Source organism: Nerophis lumbriciformis, linkage group LG05, assembly GCF_033978685.3.
Source record: "Nerophis lumbriciformis linkage group LG05, RoL_Nlum_v2.1, whole genome shotgun sequence".
Lineage (NCBI taxonomy): Eukaryota > Metazoa > Chordata > Actinopteri > Syngnathiformes > Syngnathidae > Nerophis > Nerophis lumbriciformis.
The window spans coordinates 49,184,478-49,205,210 of NC_084552.2; the positions used below are offsets into that span (position 1 = coordinate 49,184,478).

At 41.0% G+C, this 20,733-nt stretch overlaps 2 protein-coding genes across 3 annotated transcripts in view; one reads left to right on the top strand and one right to left on the bottom strand.

The window, feature by feature from the left end:
* The window catches only part of LOC133606212 (sodium- and chloride-dependent betaine transporter-like), a 31,867-nt gene extending 31,204 nt beyond the window's left edge, over positions 1 to 663 (bottom strand). For both annotated transcript variants that reach the window (XM_061959877.2, XM_072913288.1), the window contains exon 1: positions 427 to 663. In XM_061959877.2, coding sequence (XP_061815861.2) covers positions 427 to 649 — 223 coding nt within the window. In that variant the 5' untranslated portion in view covers positions 650 to 663. The remainder of the gene's footprint in view (positions 1 to 426) is intronic.
* Positions 664 to 1,410: 747 nt separating this feature from the next.
* On the top strand, positions 1,411 to 17,794 carry LOC133606211 (protein mono-ADP-ribosyltransferase PARP11-like). Its single transcript, XM_061959875.2, has 7 exons — positions 1,411 to 1,801; positions 7,872 to 7,992; positions 8,060 to 8,135; positions 8,216 to 8,288; positions 8,355 to 8,482; positions 13,203 to 13,354; positions 16,952 to 17,794. The coding sequence occupies exons 1-7, from the start codon at positions 1,676 to 1,678 to the stop codon at positions 17,266 to 17,268; spliced, it is 993 nt and encodes a 330-aa protein (XP_061815859.1). The 5' UTR covers positions 1,411 to 1,675; the 3' UTR covers positions 17,269 to 17,794.
* The last annotated feature ends 2,939 nt before the right edge of the window (positions 17,795 to 20,733 follow it).

Sequence of the window (20,733 nt, forward strand, 5' to 3'; positions counted from 1 at the left end):
TTTGAGCAGAGGTATGCGCTCTCATAGTGCTTTCTAGTTATTAATATTAGTAGTATTATTATCTCTACAGCAAATGTTGTCCACTCTGTGGACTTAAGTCTTGGAACACATACTTACGGATTTTTGCACACTCAACTAACCAAGAATGATTTTATGGACTTTGTGCCTCGGCTTGACAAATTCATTAATATTTCATCGTATGAGCAGTATTGTCTCAAATACTTTTGTCCTTATCACTGGGTCAACAACCTTTGCAATGACGCCTTTACCACAAAAAGCTTTTCAAACTTTTAATCTGCATAGAAATGCATGTTTCTCCAATTAAAATTGCTTTGGACTAACATCTTGAAGCAATTTTGGCGCATTTTCATCGTCTGTGTTCCCCCCCCCCAAGTCTCATGCAGAGAATCAGCAAATGTTCCTCACCTCCTCCGTTCTTGTAGCACAAATACGGGAACCGCCAAACATTTCCCAGGCCGATGATTTCTCCGGCCATGGAGAGCAAAAACTCCGATTTGTTGGCCCATTTCCCCCTGGGTGGGCCCCCTCCATCAGCATCCACTTTGTCTGGATCACTCTGTCTACCGGGGCTCCCTCCGGTTGTTCCTTCAGCCATGGTCTGTTGCATGCACACATCATAAACATTCATGCACTTCTCCTAACCTTTGCACCACATTCTGTCATTTAATCTCATCTACAGGATGCTAGACTAATCCTTTTTTTTAGTAGTTTGCTGTGTTTTCCAATAAAAAAAAAACAATTACCCAATTAAGTTTTAATTAAAGCAAACTAATACTATGTCTAGTTCCCAGAAACAAGCGGACGCGTGACTCACCGGTGGGCTTGAAGTGGACACTGAGTCCCCAAATGAAGCAGAGTGGGAAAAACTGTTTTCTGAAGTGGGGTGTGTCCATGGAGGATGCACAGTGAGCAAAGAGGAATAGAGAGACTAAAGAAAGTGAATGCATTCCAAACATGAAGAATGTTGTTCTCTAGAACCAAACAGTCATCCATGAATCAGGGCCCTTGTAATGCATTGATTGATTGATTGAAACTTTTGTTAGTAGATTACATAGTATAGTACATATTCTGTACAATTGACCTCTAAATGGTAACACCCGAATAAGTTTTCAACTTGTTTAAGTCGGGGTCCAAGTAAATCAATTCATGGTAATGAATGGCATGAATGTGATTATTGTGCATCATCATGGGTGATTTAAGGGTGTACTTCATACATTAGGCAGGAAATGTACATTTTCCCCTAAAAGAAAAACTGCGTCTTCAAAATGTATTGCGCCTGTCAGAATAAAAACAGCAAAAGTTCGCCCTGTTTGCCAAACCCAGAGCCGTGCAAGTAAAAATCAGGGCATATTAATTTTCCCTAACGTTGATTGGTGCGCTGTGAGTGACGTCGTCCTGTGACGTGGAAACAAGGAAATGACAACAAACATCTAAAGAGGCTGATTTGGCCTTGAAATTCGACGTTAATGGCTGCCGGCGGCCGCCGCCGTCACTTCTGGGTGTGCCGTCAGAGTTCCCCGGTGACGTGGCGACATGTGGCCGCTCTTCTTCCCCCGTGTTTGGACGGAACTTTCAGGATGATTGCGCTCGGCCAGCCTCGAAACCCCACAGCCGGTGGGCCCGTTTCCTTTGTTCTCCCCCCGGTGGTCTCGCAATGTTAGCCATGCTCGCCACCAGGACCGCCGAGGATGAGTCCGCTGAGGTGGAGGACATGGACACCCTGGAGCCCAACTGGAGCTGGTTCTACCTGGCCGAATGTGGGGTGTGGCACATGTTTGAGGTACAGCCATGTTGTGTTGTTGTCAAGTAAACAACGAGGACAAAAAGGACTGAGCGCTTTTGCTTGATTGATTGAGACTTTTATTAGTAGGTTGCACAGTGAAGCACATATTCCGTACAATTGACCACTAAATGGTAACACCCGAATAAGTTTTTCAACTTGTTTAAGTCGGGGCCCACTTAAATTGATTCATGATACAGATATATACTATTATATATACTATCATCATAATACAGTCATCACACAAGATCATCACATTGAATTATTTACATACCGGGGGGTGGAGGGGGTTGGGTTTGGTTGTTATCATCAGACATCAACAATTGAGAACAGAGAAATGGATATTGAAACAGTGTAGGTCTGACTTGGTAGGACATGTACAGCAAGTAGTGGGCAGGGAGAGAGAGAGATCAGAAGGCATAAGAAAAAGTATCTGCATTTGATTATTAACCATACATGCCAACCTTGAGACCTCCGATTTCGGGAGGTGGGGGGTGGGGGGCGTGGCTAAGAGGGGAGGAGTATATTTACAGCTAGAATTCACCAAGTATTTCATATATATACAGTGGGGCAAAAAAGTATTTAGTTAGCCACCGATTGTACAAGTTCTCCCGCTTAAAATGATGACAGAGGTCTGTAATTTTCGTCATATGTACACTTCAACTGTGAGAGACAGAATGTGGAAAAAAAATCCAGGAATTCACATTGTAGGAATTTTAAAGAATTTAATTGTAAATCATGGTGGAAAATAAGTATTTGGTCACTTCAAACAAGGAAGATCTCTGTCTCTCACAGACCTGTAATTTCTTCTTTAAGAAGCTCTTCTGTCCTCCACTTGTTACCTGTATTAATGGCACCTGTTTGAACTTGTTATCTGTATAAAAGACACCTGTCCACAGCCTCAAACAGTCAGACTCCAAACTCCACTATGGCCAAGACCAAAGAGCTGTCAAAGGACACTAGGAAAAGAATTGTAGACCTGCACCAGACTGTGAAGAGTGAATCTACAATAGGCAAGCAGCTTGGTGTGAAAAAATCAACTGTGGGAGCAATTATCAGAAAATGGAAGACATACAAGACCACTGATAATCTCCCTTGATCTGGGGCTCCACGCAAGATCTCATCCCGTGGGTTCAAAATGATCATGAGAACGGTGAGCAAAAATCCCAGAACCACACGGGGGGACCTGGTGAATGACCTGCAGAGAGCTGGGACCAAAGTAACAAAGGTTACCATCAGTAACACACTACGCCGACAGGGAACCAAATCCTGCAGTGCCAGACGTGTCCCCCTGCTTAAGCCAGTGCATGTCCAGGCCCCTCTGAAGTTTGCCAGAGAGCACATGGATGATACAGCAGAGGATTGGGAGAATGTCATGTGGTCAGATGAAACCAAAATAGAACTTTTTGGTATAAACTCAACTCGTCGTGTTTGGAGGAAGAAGAATACTGAGTTGCATCCCAAGAACACCATACCTACTGTGAAGCATGGGGGTGGAAACATCATGCTTTGGGGCTGTTTTTCTGCTAAGGGGACAGGCCGACTGATCCGTGTTAAGGAAAGAATGAATGGGGCCATGTATCGTGAGATTTTGAGCCAAAACCTCCTTCCATCAGTGAGAGCTTTGAAGATGAAACGTGGCTGGGTCTTCCAGCATGACAATGATCCCAAACACACCGCCCGGGCAACGAAGGAGTGGCTCCATAAGAAGCATTTGAAAGTCCTGGAGTGGCCTAGCCAGTCTCCAGACCTCAACCCCATAGAAAATCTGTGGAGGGAGTTGAAAGTCCGTGTTGCTCGGCGACAGCCCCAAAACATCACTGCTCTCGAGAAGATCTGCATGGAGGAATGGGCCAAAATACCAGCTACTGTGTGTGCAAACCTGGTAAAGACCTATAGTAATCGTTTGACCTCTGTAATATAACCTTTGTTGGCAGTAACAAAGTATTGAGTTGAATTTTTGTTATTGACCAAATACTTATTTTCCACCATAATTTACAAATAAATTCTTTAAAAATCCTACAATGTGAATTCCTGGATTTTTTTTTCAAATTCTGTCTCTCACAGTTGAAGTGTACCTATGATGAAAATTAGAGACCTCTGTCATCATTTTAAGTGGGAGAACTTGCACAATTGGTGGCTGACTAAATACTTTTTTGCCCCACTGTATATATATATATATATATATATATATATATATATAAGAAATACTTGACTTTCAGTGAATTCTAGCTATATATATATTTATTTTATTTTATATATATATATATATATATAAAAGAAATACTTTAATTTCAGTGTTCATTTATTTACACATATACGCGCACATAACACTTATCTACTCATTGTTGAGTTAAGGGTTGAATTGTCCATCCTTGTTCTATTCTCTGTCACTATTTTTCTAACCATGCTGAACACCCTTTCGCAGGTACCCAGAAAGGTTTCGAGTACCACCAAAAAAATTGAATTTCTGAAGACCGTATAATAATCTGTGTTAAAGGTGTACAAATACTGTTTGTATAATAAGCATGTTATTGTTTACAAATGAGGGTTAAGAGTACAGTACTAAAAAAAAAAAAGAATGTGGCTTAATTAAGTACAGTTTTTTAATTGAGCTGCTGCATTTTTTGGTTGGGTTGTTTATTTATTTTGAGTAACTTCTACAATTCTAAAAGGGGAGGAATTTAATAGAGTGATCTATGTTTGTATGTTGCCATCTCCTGGTGAATGTTGGCTATAGCGTACTGGGGTTACTGTTTGGTTGGCCAACGATTTACGTGGTGTTGCGCACCTGACGTCAAGTGTGTGAGTCTGTTCTGAAGTCTACAGTAAAGAGACGTACTTCATCACCTCGCCTGGTTATTGCCTCCAACTCAATATATTACAACAACATTGCTGTTTACGGCAGACGAACTGCTTTACGGTAGAATAAAACATGACTGCTTTGTTGTGTGTTGTTACCGCGCTGGGAGGACGTTAATGAAACTGCCTAACAATAAACCCACATAACAAACCAAGAACTCGCCCTCGATCATTCTACAGTTATAATGATTGGGCAGGCACGCTGTTTATATTGTGGGAAAGCGGACGTGAATACAGGCTGTTGACACGTCACTCAGGTCCGCATGGAGCTGGAGGGGGCGTGGCTTCCAGCTCCGCCTGAATTTCGGGAGAAAATTTGTCCCGGGAGATTTTCGGGAGAAAATTTGTCCCGGGAGGTTTTCGGGAGAGGCGCTGAATTTCGGGAGTCTCCCGGAAAATCCGGGAGGGTTGGCAAGTATGTTATTAACAATCCGGGGAGGGTGTTAGTTTAGGGTTGTAGCTGCCTGGAGGTGAACTTTTATTGCGGTTTTGAAGGAGGATAGAGATGCACTTTCTTTTATACCTGTTGGGAGCGCATTCCACATTGATGTGGCATAAAATGAGAATGAGTTAAGACCTTTGTTAGTTCGGAATCTGGGTTTAACGTGGTTAGTGCACTGTTGATGGTGAAGAGAAGGCTTGTAAAATCCCAAATTTAGATGAAAATATTTCTTAAATTCCAATTCAATTTCATGAATTAGCAAACCGGAAGTAGAATTCCAATTCGAATTGAAGGAAGTTGAGTTGAAATTCCAATGCATGATTGTACATAGTCCAGAATATTAGTCAGTGTAAATACAGGGCTTGAATGCCGTGACCGCCCTCTCATTGTAAAGTCCCAAAAAATTGACCAACATTTGCGGCAACGCCTTGCCGTGACCGCCCTTGGCTTTTTACTTCTTTAATGGACAAGGGATATGTTGATCAACGGCATAATGCATACTTGCCAACCTTGAGACCTCCGAATTCGGGAAAATGGGGGGGTGGGGTTTGAGGTGGGCGGGGCGGGGTTAAGGAGGGAGGAGTATATTTATAGCTAGAATTCACTGAAATTTAAGTATTTCTTTTATATATATATATATATATATATATATATATATATAATTTGCAGGAAAGAGTGAGTTTAGGGTTGAATTGTCCATCCTCGTTCTATTCTCTGTCACTATCTTTCTAACCATACTGTTATGTTTTTGGACATTACCACTTTCCGTAGTTTTGAAGCAATGCATGATGGGAATCCGGATGTTGTATGTCAGTGTATTAACGTGCTGGCTGGAATAAACACACGCTGAGAAATAGCTCCGTGCCTGCCTACTTTATGGGTTATAGATAAACCTATGGATAACGGAGACATATAATAGTCTCCTTCTTGTTGTGTGTGCAGTTGCGCACTGAGCTCCAAAAGCCGTAGATGTTATAACGTGACTGGGCCGGCACGCTGTTTATATGGAGGAAAAGGGGACGTGACGACAGGCTGTCCTCACTCAGGTCCGGCTGGAAATGGGGAGAAATTCGGGAGAATGGTTGTCCCGGGAGATTTTCGGGAGAGGCACTGAAATTCGGGAGTCTCCCGGAAAATTCGGGAGGGTTGGCAAGTGTGGCATGATAAGTAGCGGTTAAATTGTAATACCGTCTCCTTTAAAAATTACGTAAATCCTAAATTTGTTGATGCACTCTAGGCCAGTGATTTTCAACCTTTTTTTGAGCCGCGGCACACTTTTTACATTTACAAAATCCTGCGGCACACCACCAACCAAAATGACACAAAATGACACTAACACAGTATATAATACATATAGTTAATAATATAGTTTCTAAATGTATTTATACCCACCTAGTGTGAAACTTGGGCCTTAGCATCTAATTTGGGCGGTGTAGCTCGGTTGGTAGAGTGGCCGTGCCAGCAACTTGAGGGTTCCAGGTAGGGCTGCAACAACTAATCGATTAAATCGATTAAAATCGCTTATAAAAATAGTTGGCGATTAATTTAGTCATCGATTCGTTGGATCTATGCTATGCGCATGCACAGAGGCCTTTTTTTTCCATAAACCTTTATTTATAAACTACAACATTTACAAACAGCTGAGAAACAATAATTAAAGTTAAAGTACCAATGATTGTCACACACACACTAGGTGTGGTGAAATTATTCTCTGCATTTGACCCATCACCCTTGATCACCCCAGGGAGGTGAGGGGAGCAGTGGGCAGCAGCGGTTGCCGCGCCCGGGAATCATTTTTGGTGATTTAACCCCCAATTCCAACCCTTGATGCTGAGTGCCAAGCAGGGCGGTAATGGGTCCCATTTTTATAGTCTTTGGTATAACTTCATATAAAGTTTGCCATTCCTAAATCTAGTGTTTTCCTTTTTCTAGCATCGATAAAATTGATCGATTTCCTTTTAAAACGATCCTGGATCGATGCCTATCTTCCGGAAGGCAAACTTGTGTACCCTGTTTGAAAGTGAGAGACTAAGAAAACAAACACAAGGACATGACAATTTATCGACCACGACAAAGTTATCGAGTTCATTTTCATTCATCGTTCAAGTAATTGATTAACCCTGGCCTTGGAGAAATGCTGTGTCCAAAATATGGGTTCAACAATGTGTTCAAGGGGCGTGGGAGACTTTGTATATTTAAATAATATACAACTATAATGATTTAATACTTGTTTACATTAACAAATGTACTGTTCTAGACTGCAATATTGTTCAATGAAGGACAATTATTACGTATATCTAGCTTGTGTGCTGTTGTGTGCTTAGTTACAGCAGAATAAAAAACAACCTCTTGTGCTTATTAGAGAACATTTAGATGTAAACTGGCTGTCCAGCTTTGCACAAGTAAATATTGTGCAGGACTGCTCGTATCAGAGATTATATCATACATTTTACGTGCAAGCTGATATGATCCCATACTTGTGTTTTTAAAGATGTTGGACTGATATCAATATCAAATCAGGGCACCCTTAACTCCAGATTTGGAATTTTGCACCAGCCTAATGTTGTGTGCAGCTTTTGGAACAGACTTTGTCATGGTAAACCAACAATGATGATCACGAGGCACTACTGTTATCTTCAAATAGTCACCCTGAAGCAAATGAGTAGCTTCAAGCAAAGCAGTTACATTTCTAAAGATAAAATTGTGTGTCAGCCAATGTTGGCTTGACTTGGGTTGTAAAACTAATTTCTCTCAATCCCACGGCAGATCGATCCCAGTGCCGCCTGCTCCGTGACCAGCGCTCAGATCGAGCAGTGCTACAGCCGGAACCAGCGCGGCGTCATGGAGTTCTACACGGCCAAGTACACCTACAGGCTGGACTTCTCGGGTACGATCACGACCGCGATGACCTAAGCGCGGTGAATTTTAATATTTCGTGTTCATGTGTTTGCCAGTCATGCGGCAGATCAATCTCACCACAGGGAAGCAGCGGCCGATCAAACGCTCCATCTGCTCAGCCACCGGCTTCAGGTGAGGCTCGCCGGTGGGCGGCGTCGCACGAAAAAGATGCCCAATCGTCTCATGGTCTTGTGCGCTTGCTTCGCCTTCAGGTTTATTTGCGACAACCTGGCCTTGCCTGTTCCGTGTCACTGGGAGAGGATCAACGTGGACGAGCCCTATCAGGTACGTCCCCGACATTGAAGGTACGAGTACGTCGCTTGATTTCTGTCCTGCGTCCCCGCGTGACAGCTCATCCAGCTGGGGAGGGACACCTACGAGTTTAAAGAAGTCACTCGCCTCTATGAGAGGACCATGGATCGTCCCATCAAATCCATTCAGAGGATCCAGAACTTGGACTTGTGGGAGTTCTTCTGCAGGTATGTTGCCATACTGAGTCACTCATTAAATTTCTATGCACTAAATTAGTCTAATATCTCAAATAGTTGTTTTTTTTGTGTTTTCACACCTGCGTGTGAAGTCCAAGTGTCCAGCCACTCTCTTTAATGTGATTATCGGTCATAATGGGTGTGCCTCCTATATACTGGGAGGCGCTATTTCCTTTCATGAATTCCTTTTCCGGTTGGCCTATGATAACACCCTAGCTGTTTGCGGATCCTTACATTTTGTTTTAAGTGTTGTCCGCTGTAATATTAACACAGGTTACAAATATTAAGTCTTTAATGGCGATGCTGATCTTATATTGCGCGACGGACATGACTATCAAGAATATATCGGGCCGGATGCAGGTCAGATGCAATGAAAGCCTGGTGGAATCTTGACCAGTAGAGGGCAATATTGCGACACCTTAGGTTTAGTTGTGATGAGTCACATGCGGTACATTGTGTGCAATGTTTGATGTACAGTAGATTTTGTTTACTTTCTGTATGCCTAAACATGTGTAGTTGTGTGACTGTATTAACATTAACATGTAACATGTAAAATTATTTACGTAAAGTACTCAATGGATACTATAATTTTGTAATGTTTATTTTATGCTTATATTTTCAGTCTTACGATCATAAATTAAAAAGAAAATGAAAACATAAAATAAAGAAGGAAAATCATTCAAAATAAGGGACATCAATCCCCAACAAAACTTCCAGCACTTCTGTTTCTTCACACTGTTTACTAGCTGCAAACGCTGGAATCGAGTAGCGAGGGCAGAATAATGAATTTGACAGTTCAGTGTGAAAGCCGATTAGTTTTTTTGAAGGAGTTTTTGGCTAAAAATCATGGAAACAAAACTTTCGAATGTCTTTAAGTGCATTCAAAAGGTACTGTGGATTGATGGAAGGAGTTTTAAATCTGAAGGAAAAGACAGTTTGTGTCCCGACTGATATCTAGAGCAGTGTTTTTCAACCACTGTGCCGCGGCACACTAGTGTGCCGTGAGATACAGTCTGGTGGGCCCTGGGAGATGATCTAATTTCACCTATTTGGGTTAAAAATACTTTTTGCAATCCAGTAATTATAGTCTGCAAATTATGTGTTGTTGTTGAGTGTCGGTGCTGTCTAGAGCTCGGCAGAGTAACCGTGCAATACTCTTCCATATCAGTAGGTGGCAGCCGGTAGCTAATTGCTTTGTAAATGTCGGAAACAGCGGGAGGCAGTGTGAAGGTAAAAAGGTGTCTTATGCTTAAACCAAAAATATACAAAAGGTGAGTGCCCCTAAGAAAAGTCATTGACGCTTACGGAAGGCTATGCAGAACGAAACTAAAACTGAACTGGCTACAAAGTAAACAAAAACAGAATGCTGGACGACAGCAAAGACTTACTGTGGAGCAAAGATGGCGTCCACAATGTACATCCGAACATGACATGACAATCAACAATTTCCCCACAAAGAAGGATGAAAACAACTGAAATATTCTTGATTGCTAAAACAAAGTAGATGCAGGAAATATCGCTCAAAGGAAGACATGAAACTGCTACAGAAAAATACCAAAAAAAGAGAAAAAGCCACCAAAATAGGAGCGCAAGACAAGAACTAAAACACTACACACAGGAAAACAGCAAAAAACTCAAAATAAGTCAGGGCGTGATGTGACAGGTGGTGACAGTACACCTACTTTGAGACAAGAGCTATAGTGATGCGTGCTTGGTTATCGTTAAAGTCATATCCAACAATTGCGACAACGACTCTTTACTGTCAACCGAGTTTATGATTTCTGCTGGTGGCGTGCCTCTGGATTTTTTCAATGCAAAAAATGTGCCTTGCCTCAAAAAAGGTTGAAAAACACTGACCTAGAGGCAGGTTGTTCTGGACTATCTTGCCAGTTGTGTGGAAAGTAAATTAGTTGGCTTAGACAAATGCAGCGTGAAGAGGTTTTTGTACGCTTTATTATTTGCCTTTAATATACCTGCTTCGTTATCTTTCATCTCATTTCTATTTCGTTCGGGAAGTTCGAATTAACTCGGCATTTTACATTTCCTTAGCTCCCTTTTTTAAATTAATCTCGGTTTCTTTTTTTCTACCATTGAAGCACTTCAAAATGTGGTGTTGTTTTAATTTGTGAAGCAAATCCTATTCATTACAATTGTTGCAATGTTTTTATCTGCTTCCGGATTGTATCCCGCGCGTTGAAACTGGTGCATGCGCGATACGAAGGGTCCTGCCTGGAGCACACAGCTCCTCGAGAGATCTGGTTTCCAATCGCATAATACAGGTGTGTTAGTCTGACTTTTCAAAAACCGAACACGATCTGATTAAGGTGTTTCAATGGGCTGTAGGAGGCTTAAATAGAGCCGAACTATTTGAGAAGTTGGACTAATTTAGTGCATGGACATGTACAGACTCTGTGTCTCACTGTCTTTTGCGGAGGAAAGTCCCTGGTCCGAGCACTAGACACCCGCCAGATATTTTCCTCCAGTTGCTAGCGTGAACAGAGCCCTTTTTGTAGTAGCTCTCAAAGGGGAACTGTACTTTTTTGGGAATTTTGTCTATAATTCACAATCCCTATGAGTGACAAAAACACATGTCTTTTTTTAATGCATAAAAGTCCGCTTACAATGGAGTCAATGGGAGCCATGACATCATTGCGTCTATTGCTTTTATTCCGACCATAAAATCCAATAAATAACCATCTAAAAAGCGCCAACAATACACCATTTACATTTCGTGACCTGAATATTAACCAAGTACTAGCGATATTGTTATTAAAAGCATTAAACTTAGGCCTACATCAGAGAGAGGCCAACGTCCTTCTGGTCTATTCAACTGATGGCCTGCTGGCCACATCCGGCCTACCAAAGCTTTTCATTTCCCCCGCCGAACATCACCCAAATAGGCTTGATGAAATCATTTAAACTCGGATTGCTCATGTGTGCAGTACTCCCGCCACCCCACAGGGGTAACAGCAAGGCATATGTGTCACAGTGAAGCAGCAGTGGGGTAAGTAGAAGAAGACTTCTCATTCAACTCCGGAAAAAAGTCTAAATAAATTGCGAAAATCGGACTTTAAACAACGACTGGACAACAAAGTATGAATGTTCTGCCCCGAGCAAGTGCTCAAGTCATTGCTTCCCGTCTGACCTTTTAAGCGACGGTGTTCTAAACAAGCAGCAACAACGGTGGAAGTCCACAAGTGTAACCTTGATCACAAAACTTGGTAAAATCTTTGTAAATAGACATTGTGCATGAAGATAGTTAGTTTGCTTTGTATTGAAATGCTGACTTTGTGATGTCTGTTGTGGTTGTTGTTTTTTGTCTAAGAGTAACTCTGGGCAATCAGAGCTTGTTTAATACATGTAGCGCTAAATTTGACCAGTAGAGGGCAATATTGCGACACCTTAGGTTTAGTTGTGATGAGTCACATGCGGTACATTGTGTGCAATGTTTGATGTACAGTAGATTTTGTTTACTTTCTGTATGCGTAAACGTGTAGTTGTGTGACTGTATTAACATTAACATGTAACATGTCAAATACACAATGGACATTTTTTACGTTTAATACTCAATGGACACTATACTTGTGTAATGTTTATTTTATGCTTATATTTTCAGTCTTACAATCCGAAATTAAAAAGAATGAAAACATAAAATAAAGTAGGAAAATAATTCAAAATAGGGAACATCAATCCCCAACAAAACTTCCAGCACTTCTGTTTCTTCACACTGTTTACTAGCTGCAAACGCTGGAATCAAGAAGCGAGGGCAGAATAATGAATTTGACAGTTCAGTGTGAAAGCCGATGTGTTTACTTTGCAATTAAATAAACAAAGTTTCAAAAAGAATATAACCTGCGGGCACTTTCTGACAAATCATCCACGATTTGATGTCCGGCCCCCGGGCCGTTGGACTCTTGAAACTGCGGCCCTCTTATTTATGTAGTTAAATACCGCTGTTGTAGATTATAAATCATGTCTCTCACCTTGATATTAGAAGGTTGTGGACATAAACCGAGAAGTTGGTCAACTTTGACAGCCAATTTAGACCCGGAGATGACGCTGTTTTGCACCCATCTTTTTTTTTTAAAACCTTTGTGAGGATTATGAGTCATTCATCTGAACTGGAATATATGAGCATCCTATCAGTTGGCATTCAGTGAAAGCAGACATTGTATAGTAAGTGATGTTTTATTATGTTTATTGTCTCTCAGGAAGTCTGCATGAGTACTAATCAGTGATGTTGTTCAAGCAAAAAGCGAACGTTGTGATGCCTTTATAATATTAATGCGCCGCCGTATGCTTAAAATGTTTAAAATACATAAATATTATATGTGTACTAAATGTGCCTGTTACTACATTACATATATACTTACAGTGTGTATAAAAAAAAACCTTGACGGAGGTGTTTGGGTGTTTTTTCAAACGCTTTATAGGCGGAATAGAGCGACTCCTATAGGTTACATTGTAAGCAGACTTTTGCTCGCTTTTATTTACTAGTTAGAATGCATAAAAAAAGTAAAACATATGTTCTTGTCTTATATAAAGATTGTGACTGAAAGGCAAGATTCCAAAAAAAAGTGCAGTTCCCCTTTAAGGAGGCATAGAGCAGGGATGGATAAAGCTTGACAAATTCCTTTTAGATGCAACATTCAATGTCACTGCTGAAGTGGGTACGTGTGTGCGTGTGTGCTTTTGTGTCCCCTCTTTAAAGGAAGAAAATGCAACTAAGGAAAGTCAAGCGCACTTTGGATATTGAGGAGCGCATGCTGTTCCATGGCACGGGACACATCAACATACAGGCCATATGCATGTTTAACTTTGATTGGCGGCTCACAGGAGGCAACGGCGACGTCTACGGCAAAGGTACACTCCTTTTTGTTACCATCGCATACAGTGGAGCCCCACATATTTGCAAGTCCACTTTCGCTTACCAGCGAATACGCTGATTTCTTGTTCCCTACAATTTTTGTAGTTTTTTTTTTTCTTATTCACCCTAAATCAGCAATTATTGACATTAAGTACCGTATTTTTCGGAGTATAAGTCGCATTTTTGGGGGAAATGTATTTGATAAAACCCAACACCAAGAATAGACATTTGAAAGGCAATTTAAAATAAATAAAGAATAGTGAACAACAGGCTGAATAAGTGTACGTTATATGAGGCATAAATAACCAACTGAGAACGTGCCTGGTATGTTAACGTAACATATTATGGTAAGAGTCATTCAAATAACTATAACATATAGAACATGCTATACGTTTACCAAACAATCTGTCACTCCTAATCGCTAAATCCCATGAAATCTTATACGTCTAGTCTCTTACGTGAATGAGCTAAATAATATTATTTGATATTTTACGGTAATGTGTTAATAATTTCACACACAAGTTGAAAAAAACTGCGATTTATAGTCCGAAAAATACGATACATGAAAAGAAGGCATCAAATGTACAGCAAACATGTACTAGAGATGTCCCGATAAACATTTTTGATTCGATTTTTTTGGCCTCAAATTTGATCCAATTTTTTAAGTCCCGATTCGATAGATTAGATTATATATATTACAGAAGTGAAAGTCTTTTATATTAGGTAATTGAAGGAAAAATTATAAAGATAATCTTATTTAATTTAGAATTTGCTAGTATCGTTGCAAATCAGACGGCGTAATTACATTTGTGGTATTATATGCCACATACATTTTTTTCGACAAAATAAAGTGTCTAGTGCACAAAAGGTCAACACAATCATTTTGGTTTTGCCCTAAATGCCTTCCTGTATCCAGATACTTAACTACCTGACTTTGTAAACAATACCAACCCAAAAAATATTTGGTAATAACAACAACCAAATTATTTTAGTATTGTTTATATACTGATTCTAGACTAGGTATCGATGGTATCAACATATGGATCGATCACCCCTACTTTACATTGAAGCTTTAGCAGTTAGCTACTTGTGTCGTCCTGCTCTGTGTGTGTGTTAAAGTAAAGTACCAATGATTGTCACACACACACTAGGTGTGGCAAAATTATTCTATGCATTTGACCCATCACCCTTGATCACCCCCTGGGAGGTGAGGGGAGCAGTGGGCAGCAGCGGGAATCATTTTTGGTGATTTAACCCCCAATTCCAACCCTTGATGCTGAGTGCCAAGCAGGGAGGTAATGAGTCCCATTTCTATAGTCTTTGGTATGACTCGGCCGGGGTTTGAACTCACAACCTACCGATCTCAGGGCGGACACTCTTAACCACTATGCCACTGAGTAGGTTTGTGTGTGTGTGTGTGTGTGTGTAGCATGTTTAGCCATTCCTATTGCTCTAGTCATCCAGTGATAATAATACTTGAAAGAAACTTAGTTTACTTCCCGCCATAGTGAAAAGGATTAATATCTTTGATAGGGATGTCCCGATCCGATATTTGGATCGGATCGGCCGCCGATATTTGCAAAAAAAATGCGTATCGGCAAGTCATGGGAAAATGCCGATCCAGATCCAGTTTAAAAAAAAAAACTCCGGTTTGTGTTTTCCAACGCACTGATTTAAATAATACATTCCACTTTTCTGCTGCTCCCTAATTTCCGTTCCGCAATTTCCAGCACACCTTCAACACATCCACAGGTCTGTGGATTCTCACGCAGTTGCTTTTAGTTGCTGGCATTACACGACAGGCTCTTCTCACTCTTTCCTGTCTCTCCTTCTCACAGACGGCAAGCGCACCTTCTTACATACGTCACATACTGTCACGTCATACGTCACATACGTATACGTCCTCCCCGAGCAGAGAGGTAGCAGCATGGCTAACGTTAGCTGTGATGCTAGCGCAGCCGTGTGAGCAACCTTCCCTCTAAGGTGCGCGCCTGTGCAATTGCGCACTGCTCAAGCGTCCTCTGCGCACGGCAAATCTATGCTGCGCAATAAAATCAAGTAAAAATAATAAGCGCATAACAATTTTCGACACACGGACACGACAGAGAAAACAGTTTTCGTCATCATTGTTCAAATATTGTAACGTCTGTCGAGACGCTTATCTCCATTCGGTGCCACACGCCCACACCATCAAAATGCCGAGGCAAACATTTCCAGATCAACACCGTATGAAAAAAATAGTGATTTTTTTAGTTGTGATTTCCTTTTCTGCATGAAAGTTTAAAAGTAGCATATATTAATGCAGTATGAAGAAGAATGTTTTAATGTAGACACATAGAATCATCATACTGCTGTGATTATATGCATCAAGTGTTCATTCAAGGCTAAGGCAAAATATTGAGATATATATCGTGTATCGCAATATGGCCTTAAAATATCGCAATATTAAAAAAAGGCCATATCGCCCAGCCCTAGTTCAATGATGCCATTTCTGTTTGTCATGTATAATTTTGTCTATTTTGTGTTTATCCTTGAATAAACAGGTCAGTTTCTTGTTACCAACCATTGTGTATTATTCAAACTCCCCTAATTCAGCTGGCTAGTTGTTATCAAGAGTACTAAAACCCTTGTCAACATGATTCTGACAACTAAATAGGCTAAATAACTTTAAACTTTAATACATGCTCTGATAGGCCAGTATCAGTCAGTATCAGTATCGGATCGGAAGTGCAAAAACAATATCGGTATCGGATCGGAAGTGCAAAAACCTGGATCGGGACATCCCTAATCTTAGAAGCGGATTTGCACTGTGGATCGACAACACATGTCTCATTTTGAAGGAACCTTTCACGTGACTACAGCAGTGGTAAAGATTGGCTGGGAACGGCAGATCATCATGTTGCACCGGTCGCCCAGGGGTGTGGTCCCCACATCTGCGGTCCCCTCCAAGGTTTCTCATTGTCATCCCATTGGGTTGAGTTTTTTTCTTGCCCTGATGTGGGATCTGAGCCGAGGATGTCGTTGTGGCTTGTGTAGCCCTTCAAGACACTCGTGATTTAGGGCTATATAAGTAAACTTTGATTGATTGATTGATTGATTGATCAGCCGATCAGTGTAAAAAGGCAATATCGGTATTGGGACATACAGTATCAATGTACGGCGTACCAACATGAGGTCAGTGCAAGATGGCGTCACTTTTAGTGCAAATTTGGATCTGAAATCAGAGAGTGTTAACGGCAGAAGGGGTTGCAGGTGGGAGAGCAAGACTGCGTAGCGTACAATGTCGCTTCGATGCAGTAGCATAACCCAGGCTTTGTTGTATTGTCAAATAGAAACATTTTCATGGCCGTCTCAATTACTCAGGTTTATTTGGTGGCCTCGGAACGTAACCCCAGTGAATAGCGGGGATCTGCTGTACCGTATTTTTCGGAGTATAAGTCGCACCGGAGTATAAGTTGCACCTGCCGAAAATGCATAATAAAGAAGGAAAAAAACATGTATAAGTTGCACTGGAGTCCGGCCAAACTGAAAAAAACTGCGATTTATAGTCCGAAAAATACGGTATTTGTATTTATTACCTTCCTTCCCCTCAGGGAGCTACTTCGCCCGGGATGCCAAATACTCCAGCAAGTACTGTCACAGCACGGGGAAGCACAACAACAACCTGCAGAGACACGGACTCGCCCCGCCGATATTTGCCAGCGAGCCGTCCTATAAAAGCATGTTCCTGGCGAGGGTTCTGGTGGGCGAGTACACGCTAGGCCAGGCCTACTACTGCAGGCCGCCCTCCAAGGACACCAGCCTGACCAACTTTTACGACAGCTGCGTGGACGACATGGCCAACCCCAAGATCTACGTCATCTTCGACAGCAACCAGGTGTACCCGGAGTACCTGATCGAGTTCTACTGAAGGAGGACGGGCGCAGATTCCACAAGGAGGTAGGCGGTTCCAGCGACGTCGTGATAGTCCCGTGCCTAAGTGGAGCGTGAATAATCTCAAGTGCCTTTAAGGACTGCGGCCGAAGAGGACAATGACAACTTTATATCGCACGAAAATGGGCCGTCGTTGTCAAAGTCTGATTTCCCCGTCATAAATGTTAGTGGGTGGTTTATGTACATATTTATACAAAACATCCCCATTGTCTTCAAACGTGTCACGACTAATAACTGCAGCGTCATGCAATGTGGCTTAGCTCCAGTGTGTATGCATCGTAAATCATCTTGTTGAGATGTCCCCGTTTTTTCTTTGTGGTTCTTGTGGGAAGAGGCACCAAAAGGGATCGCCACAGGGTGGTGCAACTGTACAAATATAGTTTCAAGGAAACTCGGTTAATTAAGAGAAGAGCCTTGTGTTAAGTCTCTATGTAATTTGCACATTGTGAAGCTAGTGATTCTACTGCACCTTAGAGTGAAGCTAATAAATATTTATTAAGTTGTGTCTGGTATTTATTACACGGTTGCAATGACAAGTTCTACCGGTATTCATTTTGCACGTAAGCGCAGTGCATCATGGGATAGTTAACTGGCTGCGCGACGCGAACATACGGATACTTTTAGTGGTCTTTATTTATTAAACGAATATGGCGTCATTATCTAAAAGATTTCCAACATAAAAGTGCCAGAACTGGCTCCTTTGATAGACGAGTTGAAGCAGGGAATGAAATAATTACATTCAAGTGTTTTTGGCCGGAGTGCAATATAGAATTGATGACAGTTGACGGCACATGAGGACGGAAATACATTTAAAATTTGCTAGTATAGTTGCAAAAATTAGAATTAAATTTGTGGTATTGAATGCCACATTCATTTTTTTTTTTACAAAATAAAGTGTCTAGTGCACAAAAGGTAAACAGAATCATTTTGGTTTTGACCTCAATGCCTTCCTGTATCCAGATACTTAACTACCTGACTTTGTTAACAGTAACAACCCAAAAAATATGTGATAATAACAACAAAAAACAATTTCATTATTTTAGTATCGTTTATATACTGATACTATACCTGGTATTGATAGTATCGACATATGGATCGATCATCCCTACTTTACATTGAAGCTTTAGCAGTTAGCTACTTGTGTCGTCCTGCTCTATGTGTGTGCGTGTAGCATATTTAGCCATTCCTATTCCTCTAGTCCTCCAGTGATAATAATACTTGGAAGAAACTTAGTTTACTTTCCGCCATAGTGAAGAGGATTAGTATCTTAGAAGCGGATTCGCGCTCTGAATGTTCCCGTTTTTCTTTGTGGTGCTTGTGGGAAAAGGCAAAAAAAAAAAAGGGATCGCCACAGGGTGGTGCAATACTACAAATATAGTTTCAGGGAAACTCGGTTAATTAAGAGAAGAGCCTTGTGTTAAGTCTCAATGTAATTTGCACATTGTGAAGCTAATAAATATTTATTAAGTTGTGTCTGGTATTTATTACACGGTTGCAATGACAAATTCTATTCATTCTGCACGTAAGCGCAGTGCATCATGGGATAGTCAACTGGCTGCGCTACGCGAACATACGGATACTTTTAGTGGTCTTTATTTATTAAACGAATATGGCGTCATTATCTCAAATATTTCCAACACGAAAGTGCCAGAACTGGCTCCTTTGATAGACGAGTTGAAGCAGGGAATGAAATAATTACGTTCAAGTGTTTTTGGCCGGAGTGCAATATAGAATTGATGACAGTTTACAGCACATGAGGACGGGAATACTGAGAATACCCGGATGTTGGAGTCCACGGGCATCTTTTACGTTATGCTAAATTCTCCAATTTAGACATCAGTGTGATTCGTTGCAGCCAACTTGCGAAAAATGTCAGGAAAGAATACTTTTAAGATACATACGACACCGGGATGGCAGCCATCTCACTAGGTGAGACTGTGTAACAATCTGAGCTGTTGTCTCACAGCTGTAATTCATCCAAGTGTCCACTAGAGGTCACTGTTACCCTGAATACTATAGATTTGAACAGATTGGTTACTATTAATTCAAACAGCCCCATAATGTACTGCGTAAATGTGAACGCTCTGTCTTATTTTTATTACAGTTTAATGTCATACGAAACACTTATTTATATATTTTTTATCGAAAAGTGTAGTTGCTTAAACAAATGCCTGTGAATAGTTGTGTGAATACCATACTTGCCAACCCTCCCGGATTTTCCGGGAGACTCGAAATTCAGCGCCTCTCCCGAAAACCTCCTGGGACAAATTTTCTCCCGGAAATATCCCGAAATTCAGGCGGAGCTGGAGACCACGCCCCATCCAGCTCCATACGGACCTGAGTGACGTGTCGACAGCCTGTTTTCACATCCGCTTTTCCACAATATAAACAGTGTGCCTGCCCAATCACATTATAACTGTAGAATGATCGAGGGCGAGTTCTTGGTTTTTATGTGGGTTGTTAGGCAGTTTCATTAACGTCCTCCCAGCTCGGTAACAACACACAACAACAAATGCAGCATATATATATATACGCTGCATTTTTATATGTATATATATATATATATATATATATATATATATATATATATTATTTTGTCTATTACCATTGTTGGTATATTCATTCTTCCTACATTGTTGATACAAATTATTGTTACAGTGTAATACTCATTGTTATCTGTGGTAATTTGATTTGATTTTGATTTTTATCAAGGATCCCCATTAGCTGGTTGCCTCAACAACCCACTAGTCTTCCTGGGGTCCACAATTCAATACAATTACAAGTAAAAGCATATAATTATAACTACACAATACAGAAAAAAATAAAAGATAAAAGCATCAATAGGAAAACAAGCAAACAATTTACAGTCACAGAATAATAATTCCCATATAAATATAACTACACAATATAAAACCAAACAAATCATCAACGAGCAAACTAATTTAAAGGCCTACTGAAACCCACTACTACAGACCACGCAGTCTGATAGTTTATATATCAATGATGAAATCTTAACATTGCAACACATGCCAATACGGCCGGGTTAGCTTACTAAAGTGCAATTTAAAATTTCGCGCGACATATCCTGCTGAAAACGTCTCGGTATGATGACGTTAGCACGTGACGTCGCGGACTGTAGAGGACACTTTGAGACAGCATGGTGGCCAGCTATTAAGTCGCCTGTTTCATCGCAAAATTCCACAGTATTCTGGACATCTGTGTTGGTGAATCTTTTGCAATTTGTTCAATGAACAATGGAGACAGCAAAGAAGAAAGCTGTAGGTGGGAAGCGGTGTATTGCGGCCGACTTCAGCAACACAAACACGGCCGGTGTTTCATTGTTTACATTCCCAAAAGATGACAGTCAATCTTAACCATTGGCCTGTGGAGAACTGGGACAACAGAGACTCTTACCAGGAGGACTTTGAGTTGGATACGCAGA